This window comes from Myxine glutinosa, chromosome 9 (assembly GCF_964187855.1).
Source record: "Myxine glutinosa chromosome 9, kmMyxGlut1.1, whole genome shotgun sequence".
Taxonomy (NCBI): Eukaryota; Metazoa; Chordata; class Myxini; order Myxiniformes; family Myxinidae; genus Myxine; species Myxine glutinosa.
In genome coordinates this window covers 51582826-51599015 of record NC_136269.1, presented here as the reverse complement: position 1 = coordinate 51599015, position 16190 = coordinate 51582826, and the positions used below count along the sequence as shown (strand labels likewise).

Below are 16190 nucleotides of genomic sequence, written 5' to 3'. Positions count from 1 at the left end.
ACGCTATTCAGGCTGCTTTTGCAAGCCATGGCGTTACAGTATACACTATACACAGCTCCCTTTTTGTTTTTACGTACCCATTTTTTAAATTGACTAACATTTTTGTGCGATATACTTTCATTGTATTAACAGATAGTTATATTAATGTACCTACAAAAATATACTTATTAAAAAACAAAACAAATCAAACGTCATGTTTGGTAGTTTGGGACTCAAATCAAATGTCCACCATGGCACCATGTCAAACTGTATCATTGCAAATGTAAAGTCGACATTTTGTCTGCTATTGTGGTTTCCACATTTCGCTGATTTGCTGCTCGATTTTCACATTCATAGAACTAGAAGTCTATTGAAAGCGAAATCTTTGTGGTTGCTGTTTTTGTGTTTGGTGCAATTCATCTGTGCTGTCCACCCGGAAATGTCCGTAGACACCCAGAGAACAAATTAACGATTTTTAGCAGTCAGAACTGCTGCTAAGCTGAATTCTGTACGTTAATTTTTTTAAATCTGGCTCGGGTTAAGAGTCTCCGTCCATCATAACCTATCATTCTCTTTGTTAACTCCCCCTCTCCCCTCACCTTTTCTACCCCCCTTCCTTCTCTCTCTCTGTCCACTCTTCGCTCTTCCCTCCTAATAAAGTGCCGCGCACACCTTCCACACACCTCTCGCTCCCCCTCCCTTCCGTAGTTTATAGCGTAGCGACGTGTGGTGAGGCGTCACTCTCCCCCTCCCCTCCCACTTCCTCGCTCCACCCTCCTTCCCTTTTCTCTCTCCTCCCTGCTCCTCCCCCCCTCCTTCCTTTCCCCCCCTCCCCTCCCTTTCCCTTCTTTCCTCCTCCTCCCCTCCCTTCCCTCTCCTCTCTGTTAGGAGGGCAGTGTCCGTCCGTCGAGTCGTGCATGAATAAAAACCGAGCATTTGGGTAAATTTAAACATCCCTTGTGAAGATAATATTGGGGGTGCTCATCATTAAAAATAAAAAAATCTTACCAAGATGACAGTGTGCCATCTTGGTCAGCCCGCTGTCACCTTGCAGGGCTGGGGCTTAAGCTGCCATTTTGTTTCGGCCTGCTCAAAAATGCCTCGACTTGGAACAGGCTGCAACGGTTTCTGTACGATAAAGTGCTCAAATTTTTTTTCTTCACTTTCCTCACTCATATCATCGAATGCCTGATCCTCATACCTACGAATCGCTGTACACATCGCTTGTATAGGTGCTATAGTTTTCAAATTAGGAGGTTGGAGCAATATTATGCATTACTGTATATGATGCTATTTTCCACGATGGCCTCTATCAAAATAATTAAAGTATATAATGGAAATCTGTCTTCCTTTTTTTTTTTTTTTTTTTTTTTTTTTTAATACAAGATCGAGGCTCGTGAAAGAGCGAACATTAATCACACAGAAAGACAAACCGACACATAAAACATATAACATCGGGAGCGGTAGACAAGATGGGGAGAGAGGGGGAAGGACACAAACACAACATTTGAGAGCAGGGACCGAGAGACATGGAGACATCGAGAGATCTGAGAGAGGGCGAGGGCTTTGGGGGGTGGGGCATGGGAAGGGGGATTCGGATTTGAGGATTGGAGCTCGTAGACTAATTAAGTGTTGAAATCTGGACTGGAACCTGAAATGCTTCAGAAATTAGCGATTCTTTTAACAAAGCATATATACTTTAAGCAAGGATGTGCTCCCTGTGGGGTGGAGTTGGAGAAGGGAGGGGAAGACGTGAGGTGAGAGGGGGGAGAAGAAGGGGTATGAGGAGGAAGGGGGAGGGGTTGGGTGAGAGGAGGAAGGGGGAGGAGTTGGGTGAGAGGAGGCAGAGGAGGAGGTGGAAGTCTGGAGAGAGGGGTGGTGGGTGGGAGGGGGTAGGGGAAGGGGTGGGGTGGGAGGAGATAGGGGAAGGGGTGGGGTGGGAGGAGATAGGGGAAGGGGAGGGGTGTGAGTCCGAAGAGAGGGAGTGGGGTGGGAGGAGGCAAGAGAGGTGGTGGGATGTGGAAGGGGATGAGGTTTGAGGAGGGAAGGAAGGAAGGAGGCTGGGGAAGTGGTTGGATGAGGAAAGGGAGGTGTGGGTGGAGGGAGGAAAGGGGAGGGAGAAGGGAAGGGGTGGGAGGAGGATGGAGAAAGGGTTGGGGGAGGTGGGAGGAGGGAGATGAAGGGGTGGGAGGATGCAGGGGAAGGGGTAGGGTGAGAGGAGGCAGAGGAAGTGGTAGGTGGAGAAAGGGGTGGGAGTCTGGCGAGGGGGGGGGGGGGGGTGGTGGGAGAAGGTGGAGGAAGGGGTGGGGTGGGAGTCCGGAGAGAGGAAGAGTGGGGTAGGAGTCCGGAGGGGAGGCGGCGAGTTTTGGAAGGGAATGGGTGGGAGGAGGGACCCAGCGTTGCCCAGCAACGCCAGGTACCTTTACCAGTATTTAATATATTATTCAAAACATTTTACTCATAGAATATAGAATGATCGTTTTCAGGCCATTTTCCCCGCTGGAGCGGGGGTTAGCCTAATTTTTTACTCATAGATTATTTTACTCATAGATGCAAATATAATATAATTCTATCCACGAATAAAACATTTTAAATAATATATTTCTACCAACTTCATGCATGTATGCAAATGCAACTCGAGTATAAAATGAGTTTTACTTTTTAAAGCAAAACAAATGAGAAAATTGGGTTTTGTAGGACACGAGGTCATTTCAGTAGCTACAGGCTTTCACAGCAAAAATCAGGTATTGCAGGGAAAGCATAAAAAAATGTCATGTCGTACAAAACCAAGAAAAGATGTTCGTTTCTATCAGACTCTAGACTCTGAGTTGGCTGTGGCAGTGACATATCCAAAGGGATCACCAATCAGCCACATAAGCATTATGTCATCACCCAAAGACACCAAGGTTGCTGAATTAAACACAGTGAAGCCTGTTCTCAAAACATGGCAAGAGTATTACATCTACAATGTTGTTAGACCTGCCTATGGAGCCTGAGTGCGTACATTGTTGACATTTTTTTTCAAGGAACACCATCATGTGTATTACTTATGGGTGTAATATTTATAGGTGCAATTCCACCAACAGGGCAATCTTCAAAATGTTCTTATTCAAAAACAAAATCCATCACTGTTTACCAAACTCAAGCACAGTTGTCCACATAAAAAATAGGGGCAATACCCCTGGCCGCTCAACTGGTAGAATAAAGCAGTGTACTGCACTAACCAAAGGTGTTTGAAAAAGTATCACAGTATTTTAAACCAATTGCAATGGTTGCTAGAAGCCAGAGCAGCATGTATAATGTAGTCATACTAACGTAATCATAAGATTTTAAACAAACAAAAAACAATACCTATTTTGGGAGCAACCTCTCCCCCCCTCCCACCCCCCACCACCCCTTGGACCCCTTAGACCCCGATTTTTCTAATGGAGTGAACAAACATTGGTACATCATAGGTCATGAAGGCTGCGGTCAAGTTTCATTGAAATTGTGTGCGTAGTTTCTGAGAAAGCAAGCAAATAACTATCTTGAGGGGCAGCCCCCCCCCCCCCACTCCTGTAGACCGCCTTGGACCCCCATTTGTTCAATGTCGTGATAGAAACGTTGGTACAATGGTACATCACGGTTGATGAATGGAACGTTGTGGTCACGTTTCATTGGAATTGTATGTGCAGTTTCTGAGAAGAAAGCAAATACCTATTTTGGGGGGAAACCCACCCTTCCTTCCCTCTCCCCAGCCCATAGGGCCCGATTTTTTGTTTTATGCTATGAACAAACTTCCTATTTTGGATGGGGGGTTAAACCTGGATCCACTTCGACCCCCGAAAGACCCTCTTAGACCCCGATTTTTGAATGCCGTGAACAAACTTGAGGTGCAACATATCAAATATAATTTGTGCCAAGTTTGGTCACAATCCCATCAACAGTTTCGGAGAAGTGGCAAGTGTTTATGGACTGATGATGTTCCCCCTCCCCCATAAGCTCCCCAGAACTATGTTCCAGGTGAGCGAAAAATATGCAATAATGGCACAATTTCTGATAAAGTCCTCTTTCCCTTTTTTCTCCCCTTCGTCACCAACTAGCAATGAATCCTTCTCATCCATTTTTCAAAACGATTATTTTCTCAATGTAATACCCCCCTTTTGAAACTTAAATGTGTACATCATAGGTAGACGGTCCCTTTATGAATTGTGATGGGGTGCTTTGTTTTTATTCTAAATTTGGAATCCTCATACTCTCATTCTTCAAGATGTGGTGCATTCACTGCAATTCAATATACTACTCACAGGAAACTGACAAAGTTACAATAATAAAAACAGATGATCCCAGTCAGAAGAGATTGTTACCCCCATACCAGCACAAACTCAGGCTTCAAAACAAGGCAAGGACTCACCTGTTTGACACAAACACATTTCTTACTGAAGTCAGCCACAAGTTCCACTGCGAGGATAAACATATTCATCAGTATGCTGTAATATTCAAGGATTCCACAGTAAAACTTGCGCTCTATACAGTACGCCACCGATATCACTGCATAATCACTTTTTTAAACCCAAAAAACCCAGTCTGGCTACCACACCACTGACCTTGCTGTCGGGCACAACGTTTATCAGTCACACCGGTTGCAGGTACACGACCAAGGGTCAGGACTTTGCCATTAGTCAGCGTCACAACATGACCATCATCTCCCTCAAGCCGACATTCCATTTTTTCCATGATTCTCAAAATTTTCCTGCAAACCAAGCGAACCTGGTCAAGACAAATTCATACTTAACTTCCCAAGTCCATAAACTGCTACCAGATTGATAAGATAGCTTATAGAGGTAGCATACTTCAGGCATAAAGTGTAGGATTAATTACCGATGGAATAGGACCCAACCACAAACCGTAATCGTGGTGCTATGCAGGTGGAGGGTGTTGGATCATCTGCGTATGTCCTTCAGAGGGTCCACTCTAAATATCTATCTAAATAAGGAAGTAAATATCCCATGATTTGTTGTTGTTTTTACAGACAAAAAAAGCACTCGTAAAAGCTTGTATGTAGAGTAAAATTCGTTAAAAAAAGACAAGTAAATTAATACATGTCAAACATTAATGCAGCATGCACAATAAAGGCTTTCAGGACTTACAGCAGCCATGGCACCAAAAAGCAAAACCAAAAAGATGCCAACTGCAAGTAAATAAACAAGAAAAAGAGCAATCGGAGATTGCAAACCCTCGCCAGGATGTATTTTCAGTGGTTTTTAAGGGTTTATGTTAAAACAAATATGGAGGCTGAACCACGTGAACGATGACGTCATAATTATTATTTTTCTTCACCAGTTTATGCCGACATGGCACTCAAGAAATTTCATCTTCATTGGATGAAGTTTTGTACTTGTCGAATTATGACGTCATACTGGAGGCACTATGACATCATTAATATATTTTATTCCCCATGGAGAGTTCTTTACAATGAGCCATGTCCCATTTTTTTCTATTCAGCACTTTCGGAGATATAGAGGTGCAAAGTTTTTCGGTTGGGCACAGTCTATTCCACGGCAAGACAAATATGTGTGTAAAGTTTGGCGATTCTACGTGCAACGGTGTAGACGTAGTGCTGCCAACAGACAAACAGACAAACAAACAGACAGACAGACAGACAGACAGACAGACAGACAAACCAACCGATCAACATACTGTTACGTGCTCCTCCCCAAACCCCGGTCACGGTGTACCCCCGAGCCCCGAGAGGAGTCACGGCAGAAAGATGTGTTATTCTGTATGTCAACGATCAATGGTGAAACCACACCAATTGTTACCAACAAACAAGTATTGTATTAAGATCACACAAGAATAACAGTACAACAACAATAGTAATCAATTGTACAACCAATATATATTTCCTATGATGGTACCATCAGGTTCGTACAATATAACTCACTGTGCTCCAAGTGAGCGAAAAGAAGAACATTCCCAATGTCTCTATTCCGGCATCAAGCCAAAGTCGATCCGCTCCAGTGATCGTCAGAACGATGTCTAATCGAGACCAGAATCCCGTTTGAATGACAGTCACAGTCACGCTGCCAAAGCCGTGCAAAGGTGCCCTCAAGGCGACTGGGAAATCACACCCTCGGGTGTGAACGTTCCACGGCTCCCACTCGGCGAACAGCAGATTTCCCACTCAAAAGCCACGTTGCACACACACACACCAGATTAACGTCTGAATGCGGTGAAAATGGTTGAAGCGAGATGAAAACCTTGAGCGAAGCACAAATCCTGCGCGAGGTAAAAATGGCCGACGCCCGTCTCGAAGCGTATCGGCACTCCGATGATTCTCTCCGGAATCAACCGCAAAACCTGTCGCGCAGGTTTATCTGTCACAGCGATGACAACTCTGTCACAGGAATCCCTTTCCCGGGAAATCCAAAGTTCACTCGTGACCCTCATTCGCCAATCGTTCGCTCCACATCTCGAAGCAGCTCGGCTTCTTGTCCGACTCACTCGCTCCGCCTTCTCTTCCTCCTCTTCCTCTTCGTCGTCGCCCGGTTCCAGTTTCATTTAAAACATTAACTTTTTTACCTTTTGAAAATAGTAATCTCTATTTCCCTTAAACGACAACAATAATAGTACATGGAATCAAAAATGTTTACAGTGGATGAAAACCACAACAACGGAAATGACGAATCCGTAACAATACTTGCCGGAATCTTTTCCGGCAAGTAACAAACAGACAAACAAACGGACTCAAATGCAATAACCTCTCCTCTGGCGAGGGTAATAATCAGTATATAAACAACAATAGAAAAAGTAGGACAGGAAAGGTGAAAATGAGCAGGAGAAAGGAGAATACTGAAAAGCAATTAAGCTCCGTATGCATGATGAAAATATACCGCATTCAACTCCAATGTAGAGGAGGGGTCCATGAAATGGATAAAATATCAAGAATATTGTTGGTTATTGTTGTTGTTGCATCGTCCCAGACAGTTCTCTCAAACAAGCCTCCCACATTCAGCATGTCAGAGCCAGGACAGAGTTAGAGAGAGAGAGAGAGAGAAAAAAGAGAGAGACAAGAGGGAAAGGGCCAGTCCCCTCATAGGACTGACCAGCACTCTGATCGTGACCGCGCTGCCCTGACAAATCCGGACAGCAGGGAAGAATGGGGAAGATTGTGACCCCCGACTTGCATTGGGGGGGTGGTATAACCACCACGAAGTGGCATCCCCGATCGTTGTGAATATTGTTGGTTGGCTTAATTGGTGTTCCCACCTGAACATAAAGCTCAACATGCTGGGATCCTTGGTTCAAATTCCATATATGCTGTGTTGATTTGGCAGTTGTCTACCAACATCTTTGCTATTCATGTAAAAGTCCAAGAACGTCTTGTAATATCCTCAGCCCCTCCCCCCATCCTTCCATCACCCACATGTAATATGGACAACAAGCCCCCCTATGAACCATAGGTCACTATAGAAAGGAAGAAGAGACAAAAGGATGGAGTCGAAGCTTCACATCAGCCAAAGCTTCACCCTTCGTTTGGAGGGATACGAATAAGACATGGGAGTCTGTCACTTATGACAGATAAGTGTGTGGGGGCAGGGGAGGGAGGGATGTCGGATAATAGCAGTCATGTCTAAAATCAGAAGCCAACAAAAACTCTCGGACTCAACAGGGCCACGGATACAAGTGAAGAGGAAGGGAATATAACTACTGTCACGTACAGGTATAGGTGAGCAATACAGAATTCCACCAAATATTTTTATTGGAGATTATTCAGCAAAAGGTTGCATGAAAAAGCCTGGCATCTCGTAGCAGTTGGTATCGCTAGTGGCATTACCTATTGTTACGTGTTCCTCCCTGACCCCCTTGTCACGGTGCACCTCCGAATCCCGAGAGGAGCCACGGCAGAAAAATATGTTATTTTGTGTTAGAAATCAATAGTGAAACCACACCAATGATTTTAAACGAACAAATGTTGTATTAAGAATCACACACAAAAATAACGGTACAACCAATAGCAATCCAGAGTGCACTCTATATATCTTAGGATGGTACCATCAGCTAAAGTCAGATAACTCACTGCGCTCCAAGCGAGTGAAAAAAGGACACTCCTCAATGTCTCTATAACTCAAAGGTGATCCCCTCCAGCGAGTGTCAAAGCGAGATCGAATCGAGACCCGCACTCCGTTGATGCGGACGAGGCGTGGGCTTAGCGTAGAAAAAGCATAGCCAGTCACGTGGTCCGAAACCAAAGGCAAACTCGATGTGCGCGTTCACAGTTCAATCAGCGAACCGCAGCGTAATCTTCAAATGCAGCGTTTGCGCACACACATCCCCGACAGACGATAGGATGCAGAGGTAAGCTGACGCGTAGCAAAAACCTTTTCGGTGAGCGAAGCGCGAGGGTCAAAATGGCCGACGGCTCTTACTTGAGTCGAAGCGACCAGACAAGGATTCGTCAGAATCTCAGCCTAAACCTGACTACGCAGATTTCTCAATCCCAGCGATAATACCTATCGCAGGATGTCCTTTCAAGGAACTCAAAATTCCCTTGCGGCCTTCGTTAGACAACGCTCGCTACGGAGCTCAACGTCACACGTCTTCTCCGACTTTGCTCGCCCTGCCTTTTTCTCTTTTCTCCTCCTCTTCCGGTTCCCGATCCTGCTTCCTGTCTCTTTTTTACCGTGAATGCTTTTAACCTTTTAACCACAATAACCATTTCCCTTAAACAACAACAATTATAATACATAGAACCAGAAGGGTTTCAAGTGGATGAAAACCACAACAGCGGAAGGGACGAATCCGTAACACTATGCCTGGGTGAACAGCATCCAGAGAGATGGCAAAGTAATACAGTACTTCCAATATCATGTGTAATCACAGATGTTACTGGACTCAGACAACATCAAGTCATGCACCCCAGAATGTACCACTTGAACTAAAAAAAAAAGTAAAAGTGACGTACAACTCGAGGAATTTGCAAACAGGAGCCATCAGTGTAATGTTTGGGTGGATGCAGGGTAGTTCGGAAATAACTGTATGCTGAATAAAAAGTAGGCGTATTAAACTGTTGAAAGCTGGGAGCATGGACGCCACCGAGGTCCCCAGGCGCTGAAGTTATCTAATGCTCTTCGCATTCAACTATTATATAGGGGGAGGGCACATATTATATAGGGGGAGTGTACATATTAGCATTAGATAATTGCCAGGCAATCGTAGGTAAAGCTGATCTATAGGGTTTTACGTCACATTCGTTGGGGGTGTGATTTAGAAATCAAGAGGCAGTGTTAACACCAAACGTATTTAGTGAAGTCTCATCTGGAATATTGTGCACAATTTTGGTCAACACGTTTGAGGTGGTCCTAGCTGTCAGAGAGAGGATACAGCATCGAGCTACTAGATTGATCCTGGGCCTAGCTTGGCTAAGCTACGAGGAGTGGCTAAAGGAGACAGGACTCTCCACATGAGAAAAGAAGTGATTACAATGAGATGTTCAAGAAATATAAGAGATGTTTTAGGAAATGAAGGGTCTAGAGAAAATAAATGCAGAGGAATTTTTTAGTAGAATGGACAATGACAGGAAAAGGAGGCACAATTTAAGAGTAATAGTGAAGACATTACTGAAAGGCAGGGGTCTTTCACTCTGGGAGTGGTGAATGCATGGAATGGTGGTCCTGCAAGGGTATTGATAGTAGTGAGCGGATAGTTTTAAATTGCATTGGATAGGTATCTGGGAGTAGTAGGAAAGTGGGGTAGGAGGGATGAAGACGTTGGCACAGTTATGCAGGCTTGATGGGTCTAATGGCCTCCTCCTGTGTTGAAGTTTCTTGTAAATGCTTGAATGTTGAGTAAACCCATCCACACATGTATTTAACTGGTTAGAAGTTTAAAATTATTCACAGAAGTTTTGTTTGTTTTATCAGAAATAATTGTTGTTTCTGTTGCATGGTTTGATTGTATCTTTTTTTTGTCATGTCCTATCACTGTGATCATTCATGGACACATTTTCTGATCAATCACACACTTTTACCATCTTGTTTCTGGAATCATACACACTTCATAATCATTAATTGTCTATTGACAGCGTCAATTGGTGCTGCCAAAAGGTAAGGGTGATGCTGGGTGGTTTGCCATTGTATTCCCAGTCAGTCAAGGCAGGAATTTGTAATTTGTTTGGTGTGCCAGCGATAACTCGGCAACGTTTCACACACTGCTTGGGATCTTTAACGTCTACTAACGAGCTGTGCTAGTAGACAGGTACACTAACTTGATGTACCTCAAATGGATGGCACATACATTTATTAGGGTTACCATACATTCGGTTTTACCCAGACAAAAACTCCTTTTCTGTCCTTAAATCTCCGTCCAGCCGGATTTTTGCCATTTTTTTGCTTTTGCATTTTCAAAGGGATACATTTTACGATTTGGGATACTTTTTACCCATCCACACATGTATTTAACTGGTTAGAAGTTTAAAATTATTCACAGAAGTTTTGTTTGTTTTATCAGAAATAATTGTTGTTTGTTAGGCCCAGGATCAAATCCTAGGCCCAGGATCAGATCCTAGGCCCAGGATCAAATGCGGTTAGGTAATGTTTGGACCAGGACAGTTGGGTACAAGTCTGTACTCCTCCGTCATGGCGTAACAGACATGTTTGAACATCGACACTCACACGTCCACTTCCTCTCCAACCTCGCAGTGAGAATCCAGTGGGGTGCCCAGTCTTTCAGATTTAGTCGGATTTCAGTGTCCTTTCTGAGTCCGTACCGTACACACTTGTTTGATTTTCTTCAAGAGCTCTTTATTTGACATTTATTTTACTACACCCAAAAACAATGCCAAAATGAACGTATAAATTCACTGCAGAACTAAAGACAAAATGTCCATGCTTTTGAATTGGTTGAGACAGTGGGAACCTGAGTGTAGAACTGGAACGTACGTCTATTGATTGACAATCTCATATGGACTCGGACAAGCACAATATTTTCAGTAGTAATTCAGTATGCTGACTGGAATAACGGTGGTTTGCAGTTAAAATTAATTGAGGTCCGGAACACACCAAATGAGACTGCTGATGTGATTTCTCGATACGTAAAGGAAACTCTTTTCAAGAGTATCCTCTTTTTTCGGAGCGTATTCCTTTTTGAAAGTTCAAATATGGTAACCCCATATTTATTCCTCGTCCTGCATGTGAAACACCAAGATGACAGTTCACAGCTGGGTCGAGATGCAAACTTAAAGGCGAGTGTGCATACTAGAGGTCGAACAATATGGGTTTTTCAAGGGACAATGCGGATTCCGATATTTATAGAGCAGGAAGGCCGATGACTGATATAATGCCGATATATGCATCTGATTAAACAATTTAAAAAAAAAAAATGAGAATTACACAAAATTGGTAAATAAGTTTGTTAATTTAAGTTCAACACAATATATTATTCATTCAAAAATACAGAAAAGTATCATGCACTTGTAAACAGCAGCATTTCTTTCCAGTTAGTCTGCTATTCATCTTTATTAAATTAGAAGAAAAGCAAAGCCAAAAGGTTGGGGAAAACTTTGGAGAATATTCGAAAATAAAACAAGAGCAACAACATTTATCGTTGATAAAACAAATTATGCCACGTCAAGGTATGAGAGAGTAGTAGTTGTTCTGTGGTCATCCTGGTCTGCACAGCTACATCGAGTCCAACTTATTACGTTGCACTCACAAAGGGAAAAGCGGGGTTAAGTGATCGGTTGCGTGCGTACGTACCTACAGTCACATGAAAAAGTAAGTACACCCCATGTAAAGTTTTGACTTTTTCAACATATTTCAACATACAGCTATTTGATCTTCATTTCAACAATATTGATAGATAAAGGTGATATAATATAACAAATATCTTGAAACATTTACATTTTGTAGTCCATTGTATAATTTAAATGAACATAAATGCAAATTTCGAATGTGGAAAAAGTAAGTACACCCCTACATTTATCACTACTTCAAATACCTAAAATTAGAATCAGGTGCACCAGCTCAGGTGCAAATGATTAGAACATCGTCAGAGAGGATCTTGGAGGAACCTGTCTTATTTAAACCTAAGACATTTAGTTTGGTTTGTTCTTTGTTGTTGAAGTGTGCGGCGTCACCATGCCCAGATCAAAATAGCTCTCTGAGGCCTTCAGAAAGAAGGTTATACATGCCTACGAGTCTGGGAAGGGATTTAAAAAGATCTCCAAACAATTTAGATCATCTACAAGTGGAGAAGATTCCAAACAACTGCCAACTTGTTCAGGCCAGGCCGCCCCAGCAAGTTCAGCCGGAGAGCAGACTGCAAGATGCTGAAAGAAGTCTCGAAGAACCCCAGAATGTCATCACAGGACCTACAGGTAGCTCTTGCCACTGTTGATGTCAAAGTGCACGAGTCTACCATTAGAAAGAGGCTGCACAAATTTGATCTACATGGGAGGTGTGCCAGGAGGAAACCTTTGCTGTCCAGAAAGAACATCAGGGCAAGACTAAAGTTTGCCAATGAACACCGAGGCAAAGACCAGCACTTCTGGAACAATGCGCTCTGGACAGATGAGTCAAGGTAGAGCTATTTGGCCACAGTACCAGAAGATATGTTTGGCGAAAACCAAAGACAGCATTTGACCACAAGAACCTGATACAAACTGTAAAGCATGGTGGTGGAAATATTATGGTTTGGGGCAGCTTTGCTGCATCAGGGCCTGGGCAGCACACCATCATAGAATCCACTATGAATTCTTCATTGTACCAGAGGGTGCTTGAGGATAATGTGAAAATTTGAAGCTCATCCGAAGGTGGACCTTGCAACATGACAATGACCCTAAACATACCAGTAAATCCACCAAGGAATGGCTGAAAAGAAAGAAATGGAGGGTTCTGGAATGGCCAAGTCAAAGCCCGGATCTAAATCCCATCGAGATGTTGTGGGGTGATTTGAAACGAGCTGTGCATGCAAGAAACCCCTCAAACATCGCACAGCTGAAAGAATTCTGCATGGAGGAGTGGGCAAAAATTTCTCCCAGTCGATGTCAGAGACTGGTAGACAGTTATAAGAAACGCTCACTTGAGGTTGTTTCTGCCAAAGGGGGCAATACCACCTATTAGAGCCAAGGGTGTACTTACTTTTTCCACATGCGAAATTTGCATTTATGTTTATTTAAATTGTACAATGGACTACAAAATGCAAATGTTTCATGATATTTGTTATATTATATCACCTTTATCTATCAATATTGTTGAAATGAAGATCAAATAGCTGCATGTTGAAATATGTTTAAAAAGTCAAAACTTTACATGGGGTGTACTTACTTTTTCATGTGACTGTATGTCTGTCCGTGTCTGCATTTAAAAAAAATTCATTTTCTCAGCAAGCGTTGGTCCGATTGACATGAAATGTTGCACCATAGGAGCGGCTCCTCCTGTAGAAATTTTAGTGATAATTTTATGAGGTCTTATACCAGGTGATTCAGGCACCATATTGGAAAAGCCGAAAAACGTTGCACCTCTATATCTGAGAAACCGCTCCATCGAAAAAATTGAAACATGGCTCATTGTAAAGTACTCTGCATGGGGAATACGTGTTAACGATTATGTCATTGGCACCTTAATTATGACGAAAAAATTGGACAAGCACAACACTAATTTAGATCTGTTTGAAATTTCTTGAGCGTAAGCTATGCAACAATATTGGAGAATGTAAAAAATTATGATGTCATCGGTCACGTGGTCTGGCAGCCATATTGGATCTAAGAAGAAAAAAAAACCTTACAAAACAAAACAGTTGGCTTGCACAAAGTCGACTGGACCGGGTAAGTATTCTATGTATACAATATGATATCCTCTCCAAGAAGTTGTGTCACTCAAGCTTTTGGGTCTCCCTATCTGCCATGATCTTTCTTGGGAAAACCACATTTAAAATCTGGCCTCCAAAGCGTGTCGCCGTATGGGCATCCTCCGTCGTGCGAAGTCCTTCCTTGGCCCACCTGAGCTCCTCACCACATACAAGGCTCTCCCCTCTGGGCTGGTGCTCCTGCCTCACACCTAGCTCGTCTTCACGCTGTTGAAACCAAAGCGTTCAGAATCATTGGAATCTCCCGCGATGAAGCTAACTCCGAGGGCCTTTCACTTACTCACCGCAGGCAGGTTGGTGGTCTTTCCGTATTCTACCGACTCCTCTCCGGCCTTGCTCTCCCAGCTCTCTCTGGGCTATGTCCCCCCAAAATTCCTAAAGGTTGCACAACATCTGCCTGCAACCCTCTTATGGTTAAACTGCCAAAATCAAGACTCTCTGCTCACCTTCACGCCTTCATTCCTCTTTTCTCCTGCCTCTGGAACAAACTCCCTCACTCTCTTCAATCCTTCTCCTCCCTCCAGGTCTTTAAAACAGCTGTTCACCACCATCTCTTGTCTTCCCCCATCCAAAACCTTGATCTTTTCTACCCCCGCTAATTTAACGCCAAATCCACTTTTTTGAAATACCAACTTCTTTCCTGGAAGTCCTTGCAGTGTCCATATGTTTTATACTTCTCCCACCCCGACCCCCCTTCCCACACCTCCTCCCCCCAAGCCCTAACCCTCCCACAGATCTCCCGATGTCCCTGCTCTCAAATGTTGTGTTTGTGTGCTTCCCCTTCTCTCCCCATCTTGTCTACCGCTCCCCTTTTTATATAATTTGTTTGTCTGTTTGATTTGTTTGTGTGATAAATGTTAGCTCTTTAACGAGCCTCGATTCTGTCTACAAAAAAAAATTAAAAAAAATTAACAAAACTTTGCTATGTATGCAGCAAATAAAACGTAGTGGAATTCTGTTCAACTTCTAACCAGTGGATACTCATTTGCAAATGCATAATCACCAATCAAAGCTTTTCTCATCACATCCTTAACATATTCATTGGAGACGAATTTACCGCTGTTGCCGTCACCGACATGTGAACTCAATATACCAGGAATCACTTTATTAGCCACTCCTCCCCACTGAAGCCCGGTAAAGCAAAATTAGCGAACTTCGAAAGGGTTCATGAAAATAACAACTGTCAATTACATCATTCTTATGAGATCTCATTGGAAAATGAGGCATTGTGGAAAGGAAATTCAAAATGTGTGTATTTCAAAAATCAAAATATAAATCACTTTTCACGCCTTACCACAATAGATATGAACACGCGCCATTAAATTATTCCAAATGAAATGAACTTCCTTTCATCCCGAGTATGGTTTCCAGACATTGTAAAAATTCCTCAAAAACAAAAATATTGAACAACAATAGTCTTACCAAAACTAGCGTCAAACAAAAGCGAAAGTGTGTTCAACCAAGGTGTTGCCTTCTCTACCAACACCGCCATGGTGCAGCTACATCGTTTCAAAAATGGTATATTATTTATTTATTTATTTTTTACTTTTTTGTTTGTATTGTTGATCTACATCGAGTACTGTACAGTGTACACCGATCTCGGGATTTGGCGACGTCACTTGGTCAGTATACAGGAAGTCACTTTATTAGTATATTACCCAATTCTCCCCTTCAAGTTGGTGTGATTTGCACGGTTTTTTGACACACCTTTGTGCAACGTTTTCAATACTTTCCGCATTAGGTGAAACATCTCTCCCAATTGGCACATTCTTTCCAGCAGGTGGAACGGTTGTATCCCGCCGATGGCACTGTCCCTTTCTCTAATTCTTTTTTCCGTGGAATCTATAAAAAATGCGCACAAAATAAATGTAGACCTTGGAGCACTGCTAGAAGCTTCCATGGAGTCTGAATCTGCTCCATTCGTAGATTTAGCTTTCATGATTTACCTCGAAATTCGATAGTCACGAACACCGCCCCCATTAATTAAAACATTCGAAATGAACGAACTTCCTTTAATCCCCAGTGTGAAGGTTTCCAGACATTGTAAAAAATTTCACAAAAAGCAATAATATTGAACAACAATAGTGATTTACTAAAACTAGTTTTAAACAAAAACTGAAATGTGTTCAACCAAAGGCTGAAAGTACTTCCTCGACCAACACCGCCATGGTAGAGATACATTGCTTCAAATATGATATATTGTGGCGGACACAAAAGCCCACTGGCGTGGTGACATCATTCCGCGCACCAAGTGGGCGGTGGCCACGCCCGAGGGGTAGGCGTGGCCTCATGATATACACCGGGCACGCAGCCCGGAGCGCGCCAGTGTTACAGTGAGCTCCTGAAATAAAGACGCTTATAAGTTA

At 43.0% G+C, this 16190-nt stretch overlaps 1 protein-coding gene across 6 annotated transcripts in view; it reads right to left on the bottom strand.

Moving 5' to 3' along the window:
- The window catches only part of PNKP (polynucleotide kinase 3'-phosphatase), a 166229-nt gene extending 150385 nt beyond the window's left edge, over window positions 1–15844 (bottom strand). For 3 of the 6 annotated variants that reach the window (XM_068129149.2, XM_068129153.2, XM_068129151.2), the window contains exons 1-3: window positions 15119–15167; window positions 4566–4711; window positions 4373–4419 (exon numbers count right to left, since the gene is read on the bottom strand). In XM_068129149.2, the coding sequence (XP_067985250.2) occupies window positions 4373–4419; window positions 4566–4695 (177 nt within the window). In that variant the 5' untranslated portion in view covers window positions 4696–4711; window positions 15119–15167. Of the gene's footprint in view, window positions 1–4372; window positions 4420–4565; window positions 4712–15118; window positions 15187–15531; window positions 15667–15770 lie in introns of those variants that run through there. The other 3 variants (XM_078784345.1, XM_068129150.2, XM_068129152.2) reach the window with 3 other exon arrangements.
- Between the last annotated feature and the right edge of the window lie 346 nt (window positions 15845–16190).